This window comes from Anser brachyrhynchus (assembly GCF_964034855.1).
Source record: "Anser brachyrhynchus genome assembly, chromosome: 5".
Lineage (NCBI taxonomy): Eukaryota > Metazoa > Chordata > Aves > Anseriformes > Anatidae > Anser > Anser brachyrhynchus.
The window spans coordinates 57,183,878-57,204,815 of NC_137699.1; the positions used below are offsets into that span (position 1 = coordinate 57,183,878).

At 43.5% G+C, this 20,938-nt stretch overlaps 1 protein-coding gene across 2 annotated transcripts in view; it reads right to left on the minus strand.

The window, feature by feature from the left end:
* Positions 1-20,938, minus strand: part of AKT1 (AKT serine/threonine kinase 1) — a 72,882-nt gene that overhangs the window by 7,147 nt on the left and 44,797 nt on the right. For both annotated transcript variants that reach the window (XM_080596353.1, XM_080596354.1), the window contains exons 5-12: positions 18,475-18,622; positions 16,622-16,753; positions 16,412-16,477; positions 14,658-14,726; positions 13,803-13,928; positions 12,420-12,548; positions 7,990-8,204; positions 19-106 (exon numbers count right to left, since the gene is read on the minus strand). In XM_080596353.1, coding sequence (XP_080452479.1) covers positions 19-106; positions 7,990-8,204; positions 12,420-12,548; positions 13,803-13,928; positions 14,658-14,726; positions 16,412-16,477; positions 16,622-16,753; positions 18,475-18,622 — 973 coding nt within the window. The remainder of the gene's footprint in view (positions 1-18; positions 107-7,989; positions 8,205-12,419; positions 12,549-13,802; positions 13,929-14,657; positions 14,727-16,411; positions 16,478-16,621; positions 16,754-18,474; positions 18,623-20,938) is intronic.

A 20,938-nucleotide genomic window follows, 5' to 3' on the forward strand; every position in this document is an offset into this window, starting at 1 on the left:
GAACAGCTGTTTAAGTACCTTTTTCTCGTATACATCTTGCCAAACAATGCCAGCAAAGAATTTGTGTTGCATAATCTCCTTGGCATCATCAGGACCGCCACCTAACCTGTTTGGGGCAAAATAAATAAATCAGTGTTTGAGTACAGTTATTTTTCTCATACAGTGTTTATGAAATGGTACCAAAGAAATTCTGAGTTTACATAATACATTTTGGAGCATTTGGCATTTGCTTCCCTCTTGGTTTTTGTGCAAGGGCTGTAGGATACTCTACACTTCAGATCACACCACCGTTCTTCTAAAAGGTTTGAAAACATGCTAAGAAGTCTTAGCATGCAACAAAACTTTCTCTTAAACAAACAAACAAAAATCACAATTCAAAAGATCTGCCTTTAGAGGGGATGCTGTCCTACAGCCTTGAGGTGATGCTGCAAGAAAAAGGTCTGAGCAAGCTGACTCTCTCTCTCCTTTCTAAATTAACAAGCAACTACCCTCTATAATTTTCAAGAGCAGAGCGATGGTGGCACTAAAACCGAATTTGATTTTGAAACATCAGAGAGGCAAGGATTTTTAAGACGAACTGATTTATGCCATCTGATTTAAATTTCCATTAAAGAAAACAGTTGACAACTGCAGTGATAATATCACGTTGTATGCAAATCTTTCCTCCTCCTCAGCTTCGAGAAAGCACAAAGGGTGTTTTATTGACTTAAAGGTATATCAAGATAAAGCACTTTTATTCCAAAATAAAACTGTCCACACAGCTTATAGATGCAATCAGTTCAGCTGCAGTCTCGGGCTAACAGATGCTTAAATTCTGCTGTGGAGGTTAAAGCGTTCTCTGAAAGTCTGAACCGCATCTGCACGCAAAGACATGCGCTGGGAAAACCAAACACACACTGAGTAATCAGCAGGAGACTCACTTCAGGTTACAAGGTTAAGAGACTCTCAGGCTTTTAAATGCAAAAAGTGCTGCCATGTTCATCCAGGCTGACCTCTAGTATCTGCAAGCCCCCGATTCTTCCTGCATCACCCCGATACCACTGGGGAACTGAGAAATTACCCCTTATTTTAAAGGCTTGGAACAATGGCTCTGAGCAACCCAGGCTGTAATTGTACTGCTACAGAAAAAGAGGCAAGGACTGTTCTCCGGACCTGCAGCCAAACTGCCCAAACATTCACCCATGCTGCACAGCAGTCGGCCCCGCATCTCCCCATACGTTATTATTTGGGGGTAGAGGTCAGGGGTACAGTTCACCATGTCAGAATAACATGAAGGCTGTGCTGCAGCCTACTGATGTGGTATTTTTTTTACCGCGTGCTCTGGGGCCTTGCTCGATGCCACGGTGCAATGGCACGGCGTGGTGTGACTGCCCGGGGTGGAAGGAATCAAACACGGCGATGTCCAGGCTGCCACTGGGGAACGGATGCTGGTGTGGGCAATGCTCTCAGCCACGTCTGTGCACCCTCGGCAGAGAAGCTGGCAGAGGCCACAACTGCACCAGAGGTGACAGGCAGCAGAGGTGACAGGCAGTTCAGCAGCCGTGCTTGCCTCCCGGCCCTGTTTTATTTAGTGCCACAGTAACAACCCAAGAGGTTTGCTCGTTCCTGTACCTCCAGGACACCTGCGGTGGGACAGGTGACAGACCCCAGGCATCATGTCACAGTGCTGGGGGACGCTCTCCCACCCCAGGTGAACGCTGAGACCAAGCCTAAGTCCAGCCTAGAGCCTCCCGGGCCAAACCAAGTGGACAATGGCTCTCCCGTCTGCTTGACAGCGTGGTGTACAGCTGCCGAGCCACCTGGAACAGAGACAAACTCCAGGGTAGCCTGGGAACAGAGACAAACTCTGTGAGTAATCATCTCTCGGCTGGTTCCCTGCAGGTCCAGAGGCTCTGCCAAGTCTGCATCAGGCTCCTCGCTGCTTCCCCGGTGCAGATGAGGATGGCCAGTGAAGAAGAGGGTGGAGTTGATCAGTTCTATCCTCTTTACTCACAGATGTCAGCAGGCTGTACTCCAGCATCAAAGTTCGGGAGTTATGAAGTGACTATAGGCTACAAAGAACCTAAATACTGTTTTGCACAAGCATGCAGAACGGCTGGCTGATTGCAGCCATACACAAGTGCTTTGGAGAATACATTATCTATTACGAGCCTTTGTTCCATGAAGGGCAAATACATACTCAGGGAAATGCCAACAGAAACCCCAGATGTTTTACTTACCTTTTAAAAATCTATACTATTAAACAAATCCATTCCAATCGAATGGAAAAACAATAGAAAACCCATGTTTCGGATAGGAACTTATTCCAAAACATACTTGTGGGTTTTACAACTATTATGAAAAGACCGTTTCAAGGTGAACAACATTACGTCAGCACCTAATGCAAAAAGCATGCTTAAGAAACACCGAGAACTGAAAGAGCAGTGAGTTTGTCTCTCGTAAGGGCATGTAACAACTGAAGAAAAATATAGCATGAATAATAGTCTTGAAAAAGATTCCTGTGCAATGAAGTTAAATTCTACGCATGTAAGTCTTCAAGCAGAACCAAAAATAGTAGAAATAGAAGTTAAAAATAAAAGTCCACTGAGGATTACAGTATACAAGGAAATATAACAAAGTGTAGAGGGTGAAAAGCATTTTAAAAAAATCTTTCTAAACTGGTCTCCTTAAAACATACCTGCTGAACATTGCTGGTTACTCATTAAGCTTCCATCCAAGTTTGAGAACCTGAGCTTTTGTGTTTCAGCTAAATCCCAAGGAGAAAAATTACTACTAAAAGCAACATTAATATTAAGCTCAAACCATTTCCACACTTTTAATTTTTATGAAACTGTGTGTTGCTTGCAAGTTACTATGATCATTTCATCGTAAGCTCCCATGCTCTGTTAGCCAAGGGCAATCGCCTATCATGCTGTAGAGAAATCATCTGCAAAAACGTTTAAAAATACATACCCTGTAATTTTTTATATATACATCCTAAAAATATATTGTGTGCACAGAAACTCAGTGGAAACATCATCATCCCAGACCAGACAATTGCAATTAGCAAATCGCAGCAAAAACATTGTTTCCGTACTTGTCCCTGTAAAGGTAAGCAGTGTTTGGCACCCAGCGGTCCATTCCTGGTTCTTTAAAAAGAAACCCACAAACTTCTAGCTCTACAGTGAAAAAGTTTCTACTCTAAGGCTCCAACAAAGAAAGCAGCAACTGCCTTCACTCTGACCTGCCAAATCATCCTGCTCTGGTGCTGCACCATTTCGGGAGCCACAAAAAGATTGTGACTGTGAATCCTCACGTGAGAAGACGGCCGTACTTCTGGGTTACGGGTTTCTGTTGTTTATAGATTCGCATGTGCACTGGCCTCACATGGAAACAGTCACCGCTTTGGGCTCCAGATTTGGGTTGCTGCTTTGTTTTCACATGATTTCTCTTACTGCCCCCCCAACCCCAAAAGTGGTTCTTCAGCGGTGTAAATACACCCACTGGGCTCAGGAAAATCAGCTCAGCAAAAGCTGTTTGTGTTCTGGGGCACAGAGATGCTTATTTCCCCTCCTCTGACACAGCCAGGAAGGTGACCAGTAACGTACCGGGTTATGGTCCTTGTCATAAGGTCCTTGTCAGCAGTAAGTCGTGTGCGAGCATTTAGGAACTGCACCTACGTCGCTTCCCTGTGGCCACTGCTGGCAGCACGGAGCATTTGTAACTCCCAGCTTGGGAGGAAAAGGCCACGAATACACAGTCTTTGGGGGCTTTCCTGTTCAGAGGTGAAGAGCTTGGAAAGCAGCTCCCAGCCCTGCGCTGAGCCTCACTTCCCTGCTCCTTCCCCAGCCACACGCGTGTGACACGGACGGGGCCCATCCGGCTCCCACCCCCAGCACTGGTAGGCAACCACAAAGCAGTCACGTTTGAGGAAGCTGAGGCTTGGGAAGTTTCTACATCACTGATTTCTAGAAATCTGGTGGGAAAAGAGAGTTGCCTTTGATGTTTTCCTCAGCCTCGGGTCAGATTTCTTATGGGTGAGCTGCTTGAGTGTGCCCCAACTCACGTCCGAACTGGGCCTGGACAAGTTGGCACTGAGGTGATTTACACCAACACCATCACATCCAACAGCCACATCTCTCCCTGAACAGCACCTGGTGAGTTGTGTGTGAGGACTTGATGAGCATCTTCAGCGTAGGAGATACCCAGGACCCTGCAGTGTCCAAGCTCTGGATGCCCACAAGGCTGAAGCCTGCTGCAGAAGAGGCCCAGCTATACGAGAAGCATAACGCAGCACAAGCAGGCAGCCTCCTGCCTGCCCCAGCCAGCTGGGGCTTCCTCTGGCCCCTGCAGCCCTACAGTTGTCACCTCCACCTCCTCCAACTCCAGCAGAGGCTGCAGGCCTTGCTGGGTCTGAGAGCAGGTTCGCTCGAGCTGTCAGTCCTCCACATAGCAGAGCCTGACAGAGCGAGCAGACACACCTCAACTACTAATCACCGCCTTCCACGGGGAAAAAAGTTTGGGTTTCATGCAGGTAGAGGCTTGACTGACCCCGCTCTTCCTGCGGCCAAGGTTGCACTCAGGTTGTGGGAAGAGCCACCACCACTAAAAGGAATGAAGTGCTGGATCTCCACGTCGCTGCTGGGACCCACCACCAGTTACCAGAGAGCAGCCTCAGCCCTCCAAAGCCAAGCAACAGCTCCGACTCCGTGCAGTCATCCGACCTTTCAACGGGGGTTGTGAAATGCTGCACCTTCTTCCTCTCGCTTGTCCTGCATGGTGAGGTCCCACGGCACCATCAGAGAAAGAAGCAAATGAAGCAGCTGGTGACAAACCCATCTGAAAGAGGCTCAACTCCAGAGGCCAGCCTGCCCCACGGCAGGGAGCACTACGGCATGCAGTAGGAACAGACACAATCAAAATTCAGAGAAAGCAGTGTTGGAGTTCCCTCTGGTTTAAAACCTGCCAAGATTCAGCACTTGTGAGACACTCTGCTGGTCTCATACACTGCCACCCACCTGAACTCAGCCCCCTTGCACAGAGCGCTCCGAGCCATGCCCACCTTCACAGGTCGCAGTCCCCAGAGCCAGAGAAAGAATAATAAAAATTAGGGGGAAAAAATGCTGTTTTATGTGTAGAAATACGCTGTGATTACCCCCTTCCTTTTGATGTATGTCACAAAGCAGCAAAGGAGAATTGCAGGCCACATTAAAAGACATTTGTAGAATAGATTTTTTCCTTCTTAGGAAAATTAAGGCTCACGTTACAAGATTAATAAACTTATATCAATCCCAAAAGAAACTTTAAAATTCCTTTTCCCTTACAAAACAGATTTTCTACATATGACCAAATTTAGAAAACAGCCATGATTAAAAGCAGAATGCGATTTATTGTTCTTCATACTTCCCCCGTATGCCTGGGAGTTGCAGCTGAGCTGGCATTACTGGAAGCAGACTGCTAGTGCTGCTCCTGTGCATCTAGCTCAGGTCCGGCAGGCAATTGTAAGGTTTGATTCACCAACGCAGACCACGATTCACTAGCTCCTTGATATTTAATTTACACTTTACGTATCAACTTTTTTTGGGAGGCGGGGATTTTACTGGAAAGGAGAGTATCTCAGAGTTTCATTTTCCTCAAGCTGTTGGCTCTCCCCTCTGTCCCACCCTCAGGTCCACCAGCAGTAACAAAATGCTGCCAACGCCGATGTTTCCTGCCACAGACATTAGTGACCCCAACTTCTGTCAACCCCTGGGCTTTGGTGAGGAGGGGATTTTGGGGGAACCGTTGTGTAACCCAGCAGAACGTCATCAACAGGCTGATGTTCACCGGACTACTGCACATCATTTAACTTTTCACTGAACGTACTTTTGTGGCCATCTGGCTGGTTTTCTTTAGCGTGGCTCCGTGATCTCACTATGAGTCAATGACCAAGTATCCCAGGCGCCCACCCGAGCACACAGACCACACTGTGAGAGCAGCTGACAATAAAACCCATAAAACTACAAGGGTGGGACTCGGGACTTGCACCCCGAAATGCTTCCAGCTCAGTTCTCCATACTGCCTGAAAACCCCATGCAGAGCAGTGGATCTGCAGAATCCTATCCACAGTTAAAAAGTTGGGTGCAGAGTGGCTGGGGAGAAACCAGTATTTAAGAACGGCCCACAGTCCAAAAAGCTTGGGAGGCACCAGTGTAATTAGCAAGCTGCAGGCATGTGCGCAGGCTTGTCTAGCCTGTAGTTATTTCTATCAGCAGCATGAAAATCATCTGTCCAACAGATCAGAGCATCGCTAGTTCCAAGCCTGCTGAAGATACATGCGAAGAAGTGGCTATTTGTATAAAATGAGCATATTGTGGAGTAATTATTGGCATTGGAAAAACCTTGTAATTAGAAACAAGTGGGCGTTCTTTGTTTGTAAACAAATTGCATTTTGGTTCATCAGAGATGCTCCTTTAAGAACAAATTACAGCAGATGCTGCTTGTGTTTCCAGTGATTGAAAGGCCCCACCTGAATAAGCTACAAGAGGGTCACAATTCTATTTAACCCAGCACTTTCCTGGACAGGAATCCTCTTGGCACGGGCTGCAACCACATTTGCAGAGCACAGTGCCCGGGGGGCTGCTAATCTATCACACAACCTTTTCCGGGAGGCCCCACCGGAGCTCCTGCCTGCTCCAGGAGGGACAGGCTGCCGTTGCCACCTAGCACAAGGCTGGCCACTTTCCTGGCTACAGCTGCTCCTGGTTCCCCGTGTCACCGCTGAGTTGAACACTCCGCTACTACAAATTGTGGGTTTGCACCACAAAACCCCTCCGCAGGCTTTTCTGTCAAGAGCAGTGATGGGAATAATCCACTTTGATGATAAAAATCTTTGCTCTAAGTATCCAAGTACTGGCAAGGAACCATTTTTGTGCTATGTGCATGCACACGTACAGACTGAACGCACCAGAAAGCAAATCGAAATACTCTATGTACACCTCACATGAAAAGCTTCCTAGCTGGGGCCTATTTATGGTGGAAAGGTTCAGGACAGGAGACTAGGGGCAGAGTCACAATTTTTATTTGTTTAAAAACTGTCTGAGTTGACAAGAGGGCAGGTTCTTAAGCCGATGTTTACCTTGGTGCAAAGGTCAACATCATTTTTGGATCCTGTTCTATTTTTTGTTTGTTAGCCATTATAGGGTTGTTTGGTTTTTGTTGTTGTTGTTAAGTCAAAGGTTACTTTTTAAATAATAAAGAACAGCTAAAAAGCAAAAGGAGGAAAGGGGAAAAGTAGATCAATCATGGTATAAACTCCACCACAACCATGGCAGAAACACCACCACCTGCTGTCCAGAGCAGGATGATAAATCAAGGGCACAGATTTCACAGAAAATTCAGAAAGCTTACAGCAAGCAGCCTGAACTTGGATACAAGGCAAGAACATTCACCATAGAGCTTATAACCTACAGCAGCCATCAGATTAATTACGACCAAAAGCAAGGTTAACTTGCATTGTTCCACGCTGTAGTTTTGTGTTAATGGCAGCCATCATATTCCAAAGCTCAGCCTCCTGATCACCAAAATCGCTTCACGTTGCTACCTGCAGGGTCAGCTTGTTTCAAAAGTTAAGATGAAAACAAATAGGTTCATTTACTACATCTCAGCTATTCTTGGTGGATGCTAATTGTGACCTGATTAGAAACAAAACTACCATTTCATCCAAAACACCTTCCTCAACTTTAAATAAAGACTGGCATGCGTGCGCTCGATAGCCCTTTGTGCAGTATCATCTTCAGTTGTTTCTGAAAGATGGCAATATGGATCTTTTAAATGGCAGTGCAGAAAGTCACTTTTAAGTCACTTGGCTTGAAGTTAGTTCCCTTTCACAGACACGCCTCTGAACAGAATAATTGCTATCTTTTTTTGTGAAGGCTTTAACAAATATATTTTTTTTCCTCGATTTCTTCTTATTTGGTATTTCTGAGGACACTAGCACTTAAAATTGCAATTATTAAGCAACAACCTCACCTTTGCTTCGGATCTTTCTTCAGCAAACCTGACAAGAGAGATTTTGCTTCAGGTGACAAAGTGCGTGGAAATCTAATCTCCTCCATAAGGATGAGTTCAAAGAGCTTTTCATGGTCCTGGTTGTAGAAAGGGAGCCGGCCACACATCATTTCATACATCACCACGCCAAGGCCCCACCAGTCCACTGCACGACCATAGTCGTTGTCTTCCAGCACCTGCAGAAAGGCAGAGAGAAGGCTTTAGAAGGCATTCCTAAATCAGGAATGAGCGCAGAACTCAAGAGGCAAAATTTACACCAAAAATTTCATGTTCTTGAGTTTCACAGATGAGTCTATCAACACAGAGTATCTGCAGATGATCTCAAAAACAACTGGCACCACGGTCACTGATTGAAAGAGAGCATTTTAGGTAAGCAAGAGAGGGAAATGGAGAAAGTGTTATGATATGGCAGCTTCCTTCTCCTCTTCCTCCCAGCCTCCCCTTCCCATTAAGCCCACTGTAAGCACAACCTTTGAAAGCCCAAAGGCTAAGGTCTGTTCTCACATTACACAGCCAGCTGCTAAATTCTCACTTATTCATCACAAACTGTTCCAAATGGGATCCCATTAAGAAAGAAAAAAAAAAACACCACCAAGGAGCCATTTTGGGGAGAAAAGACAAGACAGTCAGGCTCTTACTTACTATTCCTTCAGAAGCAACAAACTGAACAGCATGATCCTCTCCATATTAACTTGCCTCTACCCAAAGGGTATGTCACAAAAGACCACACAGCATGCTAAATGACCAATTCACACTAAACACTAAGCGAGATCTCCACTCCTAGCACTTGACTGGCTGCAAGGCTGTGAAATGGCAGCCAGGCTGTCTTGTAATATTTCCCTTCCTCCGCTCCAGAGGGGAACACTTGCACACCAGCTCCAACACTTTGGGGTTGCGCTTTCTAAGCAGAAAGTGTCAGGGAGCAAGCTTCTTCCCGTTCTCAGAGGAGATGGGGTGTAGCACAGGGCATTTTCCCTTCCCCTGGGCATTTGCACCTAACAAATCCCCAGTTTGTGCACGGACTCGGGACCCAGCAGTGTCCTTTTTCCCTCCTGCTTGCTCCACAGAAGTGCTGTCACGCTTTGTTTCTCGTCTTCTCTATCGAAGGCTTTGTTGAGGAGGTAGGAGTGTTTCGTGGCTCGTGGAGTGGATGTTACAAGGACTTCTCTAGACTTTATGTCTCCCAAGCAGTTGTCTGTAGCTGACACCGACAGTCTCATATTCCAGATCCTGTCCTCAGGTTTTACTTGTCATCTTTAGTCTTTTCACAGGTCTGCACTGAACAGCTTAGTATTGCCAAGAGTAAAAGCCACCAGTGCTCCTCCTTGTAGCAATGTAAAGCTCATGCAGCCACCGTGCACCAATTCAGCACACTGCACTGAAAATTAAAAGGATGAAAGAGACCACTGAAATCGACAGCTTTCCCTTTAACAAGGGCAGGATCCGAACCCCTGACAAACATTCAGAAAGGTTTTGTGCACAAGAAAGCAGCAGAGACACTCCGCAACAACCCTTTGCGCTCTGCCTCTCCGTATTCACTAATTATTCCCCTCAATTATCCGAACGAGGGAAAGGGCCTGCAGTAAAACTCCGAAGGCTGCCAGGTATTAGATTACCCGGCGCTGGTCTATTTACAGCATCCCCTGCCGTATGATTCACACCAAACGACAGCTGGCTCTGCAGCTGCCCCGTGCATGTATTCGGCCGACACAGCTGCCGGCCGGCCGGGATTCCAGGAGCCGGCTCCGTCCTTCCCGAGGCACCGCAGGAGATATTTGTGTGACAGCGCCGCTCCCAGCCGCCCCCTCGCAGCCAAGCGCTTCCTCCTCGCGCTGCCCAGCGCTCGGGTTTACCGAAAATAAATTAGTCACGGGGTCTCTCTCCCCGTTTATTTATTTATTTTTAAACTGCTGCGGGAGGTACTCAAGGAGAGGATTGGAAGGAAAAAAAAAAGCCACGAAGGTTTGGGCTGTGTGCACGGCCAGTCCTACAGGTGCTTTCAAAACACGCAAAATAATTCATAAATTGTTTCAGTAAGGATGCTAAATCTCTTAACTCTGCACAGAATAAAAAAATGCTTATTTCTTCAAAGTGTTTTATCACAGACAGCAAGTGCTCAGATTTGGAATTGCACAAAACAGAGCAGTGGTTATTAAAAATATACCATATCAGAAAAGGGATTACGCATATTCATGATTTATTGCAACACGCAGGACAGCAGAAGCAATAAGGTCATTTCACTTAAGTTAAAGGCTGATCAATCCCTAACAAGCAGCTCCACGCTGCCGTGAGATGGAATTTGAAAGAGAAGGCACAACAGCTGTAAACATCACAGTCATTGATATATCTGACACATCAAAGTTGACATGGTTCAGTCACTGTCATCCATGCACAAGATTCCAATATGAACCTAAAAACAACTATGCAACAACTGTACAAACATGCTGCTATGCTGGACTCAAGTTACAGACACAGATAACGAGAACGAGACCCCTGCTTTTAAGGCTGCATGACCTTAAATGCACAGCGTATCACTCACGCACAATTTCCAGATTTTTTGCATGCTACCGACCAGATGACAAAAGCCTCCAGAATTTAACACTCCAGCTCGCAGATGGGATTTGCGAGTAAGGGAGAGAACTGGGTTAATCGAAAGGATTTGTCCTTCAGGGTTTTGGATGAGCCAACTCATTGTAAATATGAAAAAGAAAAATAATAGCAGGTAATGCTACCGAAAGAACAACATAATGCCTGCACAGGGAATCCCCACATTCCATGCTAAGAAAAAAAACAAAAACAAAACAATATTTTTAATCACTTCATAAAATCCTTGGTGAAAAACTGAAGTTCAGCAATTGATTTTAAGAGGAAGCCACCAAATAAAAGCCATATTTATGAATAATAAACACTCTTTGTCGTGCTGCTAATTACTCCCTGCACCAGTGAATCTCAAATCGTGGTGCACAGACCCCCATTTAGAAACACTGAAGACTCCTAGCGACCCATGGAGAGCTGGCAGCTAGCGTGAGACTGGCTCCACCTCTTTGCTGCAAGCTACTTCGACAGGTGCCCACGTTCTTCATTATTACGAAGAGACTGGAGGCCCTTGAGAGCAGCTGGGAGTTTAAAAAAACAACAGAAAACAAAAAAACAAGAGCACACAACTGTTTCCACTGCCACCGCTATGCAAACGGAGGGCTCAGAAGTGCCGATCAGCCAAGACACTGGCTCTCCACAGCAATATTCCTCCTCCACTTTGGTTTCCCCTACTTCGTACCTCTGCGCACTTTGACTAAAGAAAGGTTTGCAGTGCAGAGTTCTCCCACCCTGGAGAAGGAATACGTCCTGGGTGTGCCCGCAATACATAACCTGCCAGCAGCCCAAGACTTGCTTCTGCCTGCGCTCCCAGCTGGATGGAAGCCTGTGTGCCAGGGGTAGCAAGGCGCTCCCTCGGCAGCAGCGAGCCCTTCTGCGAGGCACGGCGCATTAATAGCTCAGGCTCGGTGCCCTGCTCATACAGCGACTGCTTCCAGACAGCTCCGAGCGTGGGCAGAGAAAACGAGCGTCTGCCTGCAGAACAGCGTGTATACATCTCCTCTATCACCCGACTCCACTTTTGATCTGCCCTTAACTAACTCGCTGCTCGAACAGCACCTGCTCTGTGTTGCACAACTTTCCGAAGGAGTATTTCCAGGATGAAAGTTAAAGCGTAAAATCCAAATGTGTGCTTGCATGGAAAAATTATTAGCACAAAAATCCCCCCAAAATGTGTGTTTGGGGACTGGAGTCTCATGCTTTGATTTGTTTCCTCCCAAACAGAAAGTTTCAAACTAACCTTGAGAAACAACCTTACGTACTTACAGCTATGAAGGAGTTGGCACTTCTAACATATACAATGCTAAACACTGAAAAAAAGAGCTCCATCTGCCTTGTTGCTGGCCTCCCTGAACACACTTAACCTTACACTGTCTTCAAAAAGAATCAGTCAATACTTTTACTTCTTAGCCAAAGTTCTGTTGATAGCTTTCAGATAGTCCAATACACAGCAAATAAATCACAAAAGGGTTACCAAGCCATCGAGTAATATTTTAATGATTTATGAGTTGATTTTTTTAATTAGACTTCGGACGCTAGAAGCAAGCACTGCTCCAGCAAAATGTACATATTCCCTGAAATGAAAGGAAAACGCTACCCCATGTGAAAATTATCACACGTCTTCATACTGAAGGTATGTCCCAGAACATGATGAATAAGAGATTTTCAGCATGTGTTATTATATCACAGTAGTACTGTATGAACACATTATGGCATAGGAATTATTCTGTATTGCTATTGCTATCGTGGATGGCATTTAAGACTATGATTTAGTATGAAATTCAATGTAAACATACCTCTGGTGCAAGATACTCTGGAGTGCCACAGAAAGTCTTCATTGTTGCTCCGTCCTTTATGCCTTCTTTACATAGTCCAAAGTCTGTAATTTTTATGTGTCCATCTTTATCCAGCATAAGATTTTCCAGCTGAGAAGTCCAAACGAAGCACAGTATTAGAAAAAACGTACACTGCTCCTGAGCAAGTCAATAAAAGACTGGAATTTCTGAAGATTACAGTTTTGAAACGTGTTCTCACTGGAGTCAGAGCCATAGCAGCTGCCAAAGCATGCATGATGTAAATACACATTTATATCACTTTCCTTAATTCTTTAGGGAGCATTAAGTAACTAATTTGCAGTCCTTGGGTAACTGATCATATATACAGCAAGAATACAGAACGTAAACATTGTAATTATGCTTCTGAAGTATTATCATCAACAGAACACCAGATTCTTTGTGAGGAGGAATACTTACTACATTTTTTAAAAACTTCATCCCTGCTTTTACTCTAAGTGATTTTATAAAGCATTCTGTACCATTAAAGGATAGCAAATGAAGAAAGTAACTAAGTGTAAGCTTAAAGAAGCATTTGCCAAAGAGATTTTTTTTTACATGAGAATCATTTCATCTACTTAGCACTTGATATTCATCCTACTCTGCACCACTAATTTCTAACAAGGCCAACTATGTATGAAACAAAGCGCATTTTCAAAGGAATCATGGTGACATAGGATACGAAATCGCAGCAGGAATTCCTAAGAACACTTTGAAATAGGCTGAAAATATTATGTAGCATACTCCTACTAGTATCACCTTATCCTTCCCTGAAAGCACTTCTTAGAAAATACGTTTTGTTGCTGCATTACCCTCAAGCTTGTCCCCCATCTGCTTGCCCTAAGATTTCTTGTTTGTTTCTCTTCCCAATCCGGTCACGAAACAAACAAGCAACTTGAACTTTAATCAATTTTCTAACTGCAAGCAGGTACTATGAAGACAGTGCTGCACAGCACACTGCAAGGAAGCACATCATACATAGTGTATGAATTTGCATATATCTGATAAGACCCAGTAATGAAAAGTCCAGGATTGTACTCCAGCATGTATATAGCCGGCAAAGTTTCTCTTGGAACATAAGCAGTCAGGTGAAAACAAAATCCATGCTGTTCAGTACCCCTCTGTGCTTCCTGAAACACTGCTAGTGTCCTGATAGACGCGTTAGACAATCACTTAGATGATAAAAGTGTTTAGAAATCCTGTAAAGCCAAGACCAACAGCTGCAATAACCGTTATGTTAAAGTTCAGTCAGAAAAGGCTTTCTTACAGTTAAGGCTCATTTGCTTTTGTGACTAAGAAAGAGAAAGCCCAAACCCCAAAAGCCTGTGAAATTGTTTTTCTACGTACCTTCAAATCTCTATAAACCACATTCTTCTCTGAATGCAGGTAATCCAATGCTGAAACTATCTCAGCTCCATAAAACCGAGCCCGGTCTTCAGAAAAGACACGCTCTCTTGACAGATGGAAAAACAACTACAACAAGAACAATAATTTGTTGCATTTAGATTGCATATGTTTCTGAGTTATGTATAACACTTCTCAAGCCATCCTGCTTGAAATCCAATGTTACCTAAGAGAAAACTCCTTCCCATCCACACTCAGCTGTGCTCCCAAATGTTTTAAAAGCCATCATAAAGTAAACAACCAGGCAATTATAACTCATATTCACAGATGTACGCTGATCACTAGTTTGATTGCTACACATTCTTGTACATATAGAAAATAAAACTTCCTTTTAATTGAACTACAATTAGATATTAAAACTAGCTTAACGCATGATTTAGAGAAACTTTGATATTTCATCTTTTCCTTCTTAACATCTTAGTACCTTTCCTTCTTTGCTGTTTCTACCTCTCTCTCCAAAGTAACACGTGCTCAGAAGATTCATTAAAAAGTGTTATAAGCTGTCTGAAGAACAACTAGAAAGCAACTTATTTTTCTGAACTACTAAATGTCAGATTACAGTATGTTGCTGTCATGTAAAATAGAAACCTACACCCAAAACCTGTATTCTCTAAAAATGGAGTGAAGATTAGAGTCTTAATTCTTAGTATCAGTTAAAACCGCAAACAGGTCTGTTTAACTTGGACAGCTTGGATGCACTAGAAATGGAGACATGGACCCTAGCTAAGTAATGCCAAGCAGAATTAGAAGCAGGACAGGAAAATCCTAAAGCATTAAACATTACTGCATTTCCCTTACCTCCCCTCCATTGGCATACTCCATCACAAAACACAAGCGATCATGTGTCTGAAAGGAATACTTTAAAGCCTGAAACAGATTTAAACAAAAACTCAGAAGAAAGATCACACTGACAGTTATAAAAAAACATTTTGAATAATTTTTTCAAAACACAGACAGATATAAGATGTGTATTTTAGTGGACTTTTTGTTCTTGGCTGTCATATAATACTTGCATTTTCTTGTTGCAGCTGATCTACTGCCAACTTCTTTTAAGAAATGTATTTAGTATGTTAAAACAATCCCTTGCAGAAGCTATTAGCAATGCCTACAATGCTCTGAAACAAAGTCCTGACCCATTACAATGGCACAAAACATACTGACAGTGGCACTGAAGTATCCTCCCCAGGCCACAAGCTCCCACAGTCTGATCTCGCAGACAGGAGGCCACAACCAAAAAAACCCAAAAGCACAAGGTTTTGCCACACTGGCTGCAAGCCTGCTTGTCTGAAACAAGTGACCTTACAAGCACCAGTCCCCTGGTCTCTGCCCCGCTCGCTGCAACTGCTCGCTGTTGACAGCCTGCCAGGGGATTGAGCAATGCTGTCAATATCCGTTCGTGAGCAATTCACAAAACCAGACCAGACAGAGGGTGTGATGGAGTGTCACAAGGTGCCTTTGTACAGCCCTGTCATGTGTATTCCTGCAGCAAGAGTAACACCAGCTTGTTTGCCATGGTCTTAAGTTTCTTGGTCATATCCCAGTCTGACAGCTGACTTAAGACAGTCCTTGGTTTGGATATTTGAGTTTATGAAAGCATTAAGAAAATACCACACATTATATCATTATCTTCATTATTAGGGAAAGCATTTTTAAAGCTGATGTGGTTTTGCAAAGAAAGGGACGATCAGGTTTTAGGCCTGTCAACAAACATTTACTGATTATACCCAATTCAGCCAATATTTACTTCCAGAGGCCACATTTAAAAGGTCTAAATTCCAGTTAAACCCTTGTGTACCTGGAAAAAGGAGACCACCAGGACACTACACAGGTCTCTTAGGGGGCTGAAGCTGTTGGAAATGATTCAGAACCAACTTGTAATGAACACTACAAACAAAATCTTGAGGTAGAACTTGGGTATCTGAAGTCAACCCGCAGAGACTGCTGGTGCTGGAGGTCTAAATTGAGGCTATGCTTTCATTTTACAGTTAGCCAATCTAAAAGGAAAGCACTGAATGAGGCATGGTCTTGCTCTCCTTTGTTCTACCTCCCAGTATGCTCCCATCACTATACTTCAGCAAGCACTACCAGAGCTCTGATTCCACAGTAAGCTGCTTCTGGGAACAGTAAAAGAAATTTTTAAAAAAGAATTGTTTTTTTTCTTTTCCCCTCACTCTGCTGAACTCATTTGTCACAAGGTCAGGGTCACCCTGATCTCTGCCTCGAAGAGGACACCAAGCATTTGGAGGCCAGGAAAAGCAAATACTTCTCTCGAGAGACGGCAAACCGTTACATGGGTGAGCCATAAAATCAAACCACACCCTGAGACACCACAAGAAGTCTCTGATTTCAAGAGGCACTTAAGACCTGCTCTGCAAGAATGAGAAGACTCAGAAAAGCATTTTAATTTGTGCTTCCCAAAAATGGAAGCACAGAAAAATACACATCCACTCCAAAAACACAGATCTCAGATACATTATGTGAATAACAAAAAATAAGGAAAGTCTTGGTTGTCACGATGTCAAGTTCCACTCAACAGAGGGAGAAATACGTACTGTTAGGAACGGATGCCGCGAGTTCTGCAAAACACGGTTTTCTGTCAGCGTGTGTGCTACTTCATCCTGAAACACAATCAGAAGGAAATCACCCAAGTGATTCCCCAGATTAGGGGATGCATTTCAAGCAATTATTTACAAGTGCTCAGAGCATCCTTGCTATTCCTTTCCAGAAGGCTGTACATATTTCCAAGTTTCCCATCCACTCACCTTTGCTACAATAACTTCTTTCTTCAGAATTTTCATGGCATAATACCGTCCGGTTGCTTTTTCTTTAACTAAAATGACCTTTCCAAAAGTGCCTTTTCCCAGTAGCTTAAGGTATTCAAATTCATTCATGGTCTGTTAATGATACAGATAAACAAGAACTGAATTACATTAACTACCAACAAGTATATCAGACTAGAATTTCTCATTCATGGGAGAATACTATGCACTTTTATTTTTTTTTTTAACCCTTTTACTTAGTAGAATTCAAGAGCAGAAATGATTCTGCCATAAAAATGAGTACCAGTACGCTTCCCAAAGATAATCAATCAAACTATTTAGGGAAAACCATAAACCATTCACTAGCGGAACACTCATTCACGAGACTCACTCAACGCTCAATTGTGCTAATACCACTCAATGTATTATCAGAGACATTTTGACCACTTTGCCAGTGCAGAGGTTCACTAAAAGTTGTATGTTGCTCTGAATCTAGGGACTGAATCCATACCCTTTTTCTGATGTTCCCCACCTCTCCAGGGGATCAGCTTTCTTGTGGTTCAATGAATGGCACCGAAACCCACAGAGAAAACAACTGCTTCACGGATTAGCTACTCTCTCTTACTTGTTTTGCCATTAGGGAAAATGCTGGGGAAATTGGAATGTGCTGCAGGCCATGGACAGTCTCTCTCTTACAGTACCAATGACCGTTGCCAACATAGCAGTAACAGGACTTGAACAGCCAAAGGCTACTGCAGCCTCTGTTGGGGAAAACTTCCAAGATGCTCTCAATAGCAAACTTACTCCATATTCTTCCCTACAGCTGGCTGAGGAGACTTGCTGTTAACTGTTCAATACAGTTGATGTCAGGACCCCAAAAATCACTTTGATTATCCTCACTAAAATGCCCACGGAGAGACAGTCACTGTCTCAGAAGAATGTGCCTCAGAAATCTGACCAAGGAGGTGGTGGTTCTTGCATTTCTATTAGGAACCACTCTGCAAGAGTAGTATCTGCTCGGTCAAGAACACAGAAGGCTAATGGCAGCTACAACTTACAGTGACACGTAAGTAGCCACCCACATCAGTCTAAAGCCAACAGCATGACACAAAGCTGGCAGACATACTTAGCAATCACATAATGACTTATTTTCTTCAAAAATTTCATCAGTTTTCCCAAAACTGAAGCAAAATTATGAAAGGAAATGGAAATGTTAATAGTGAGATAAAATAGTGAGATTGGAAAGCCAAATAGGAGACAATGAGACAACAGAACTAAAGGAAGGGAAGTTGAAGAGATTGAAAGGAGATACCTAAAAGGGCAGAGATCTCTACTGGCACACATTCCTCTTATACAAGGCCATTCAGTCAATGCTGTGCGCAATGCAAAAACCCAAGCTGCAGGAACACTGTGGACAGACACCCCAGTGGCTGTCTGGGATTAGGCCTAGGTCCTTAATCCAGAGCAATGAAATCCCCTGGCCCCACCTCAAGCCCTGCAAATTCACTCGTGCATCTTTGCACTAGCCTATGACGACACAGCAGACAGAAATAGAGGTTACACAGACTCAAGGTCCAGCAGGAAATATGATTTCATTGTCTGCACTGCAGGAAATTAAGCAAACTGCTTCCAGACCTGAGCTGGCCTTGGAAATCCTGCAGTGTATCCGAGTTGAGAACTCCTGTGGACCCAACCAGGCTTTGACCCATACCTGCTCACCTCAGACAACCTTTTCATCCAGAAGCCACAACTACAACAACTGTGTAATTGTGAGGGGAACAGAAAGGCCTTGATGGCTGCTTCTTGTCTACATTCAAGATCTAAAATTTAGCGTTTTTCCTGCCACGTTCACTTACCACTTTGTGTTTTGGTTTTGTCATAGAAACCTCCATTTCTTCAGCACCTGAATTATCACTGGGAGAGCCAGATCTAAAATCCATCATCTCTTCCTCCTGTTTCTTGAGGCTGTCTGCTACAGTTTGGATGGCTTTTGTCCATTCTTCCCTGGCAACATATAAGCAATGACATTTGTTACTTGTATCTTCATATTACTGTCTGCCATAGCAAGTGTTTCTGAGGAAAATAGAGCAACCAATGCTCTAAAATGATCCAATGCACATATACTGCATTTTGTGTGTGTTTTCAAGCACTGCAAAAATACATTTTAAGAGCACTTTTAGCCTACATCTTTATTAATCACACTAGACACCAGACAACTGAAGTCCCCACAGTCCATACACAACATAAGGCTCTTCAGCAATTTCTAATACCCAGTCAGTCATCAGGTCAAGACGTGACCTAGTGATACAGAGATTTACATAACAAATGCAGACTCGCCAAGACCAAAAAGCAAAAGGCTCCCATGCAACACAAAGCAATTAAACACAGCTTTTCCATTCCTATGGTGCACTGGAAACACATATATCTAACTGCTGGGGGCACTACGCCACCTCTTCACACTCATATCCCAAATTTTGATGGCAAGAAATGCCCTAGGACAAGTTTTTAAAGCCTGGGATACTTAGGTAATTCATCTCTTGCAGAGATGATGCCAGAGCTGCAGCAGTTCTTGTGTAAAGCTTACCAGAACATCAGCAAGAGCAGCAACATTTTATCTAAGGCATAGGTTTTGGTTATAAGAAAGTTTCCACGGTTGTTTCAGCAATGGGTGCTCTAATACCAACCCCTTTGAATTCTATGCAGACCCCTTCCACTCCACTGAATTTGGGGAAATTTCACACCTTTGGAAACTACTGAGGTGAAAGTTCTTGGCCTTCATCATATTTCACTGCTAATTTATTGAACATAAAACATGCAACTCAATGTCTTACAGGTTTTGGGGAAGAGTTTTAAGGTTTACAGGGGCTGAACAAATGTGGATTTACTGCATTTTACAGTCTGTAAAATACTCTGCGACTACAGCAGGAACACAAGCAGCCAAAGCTGAACAACTCCACGCACAATCTGCAACATACTGAAGAAGCCACGCCATCCTAATCGGTATCAAACTTTTCACCGGTACTTTGAAATTATACAGTGAAGCATCAGCTTAAGAAAATAAAATCATATCTGAACATCTGAATTGCAGTTTGTGCTGGGTGCAAAATAGAGAAACATTCCACCAAGGAAGCAAAGTCCATGGGAAAAAATACCTGACACAGTATTCTAATAAAAGCTACACCAATTACACATAAGGTCTTCTATGTCCTGTGCAGTTTTTATTTTGGATTACGCCCAATTGAAGCAGTATTCATTTCTATATTACAGATACGGAAGATATCTAAGGAAGATTAGCTCCATATTATCTCCAAAAGAGAAGAAAGACAGCTGAATTACCATTTTGGGGTTAAGGAAAAAACAAATCACCTATTCACTTTCTTCAGCTAACATTCACCTGTACCATCTGCTTCAAAAGGCTGGTCTTCACACACTATCCAGTTCTGTCTTGGGACAGAAAGGTAATGCTAAATGTAGGAAAAGTTTCCAAATGTTCTTCTGTGCTTCTAGCAGAAACTTCTTTCATTCAACATCACAAGCACATTCATTTATTTACTAGTCATTTTTATTATTCAAAACCATTACAGAAAGCCAAAGGCTACCTCCACATCTGTTTCAAGATTTATTGCTGACTTGGTTGAGATCCTGGCCCTCCTGAAGTACACAGATCTTTGATTTCTGGGATACCAGAATTTCACCCTCAGCTTTTACATCTCAAGTGTGTACAACAGAGGTGACTAACGCTCCAAGCCCTGAAGTGTCACAAAGCTGACTTAATTGGCTAGGAGGGAACAAAACAAGATGAAAACACAATCCTCCCCCAAGTGGAAACTGTTATTCACTCATTTTAGGGTCACTGACTGCAAAGCTACTAAATGAAACAAAGACCAGTTTATTTTTCTTTGCTTTAATTCGATTTCACCTGCTTCTGAACACTGTAATAGAATCAAAAGCAATAAATAGGAACCGCCTAACTCAGTGCACACACAGGCTATAACGGAAAAAAACAAAGAATATTAAGTAGAATTTGCTGATCTTAAAAACAAACACGTGCCAGTATCATACATAGGGAGGACCAGGGTTTTAAAATACCCCTTCCCCTAGGGCGATGATACTGGAATAATTTAAGTTCAGTTCCTGAAGAGCAAGTAAATATTTAAATACGCTGTAGTTGTAGAGTAGCTGTGCTGGAAAACTCTTCTCTCAGGAGGTAAGAGATCAATTCTCCAATGATGAGAGCACAGGATGCATGCTCTCAGCTTTGTTTCCTAACAGCTGAAACAGAAATCTGCACCTGCAGCAGATAACTATCACCTTTATTAT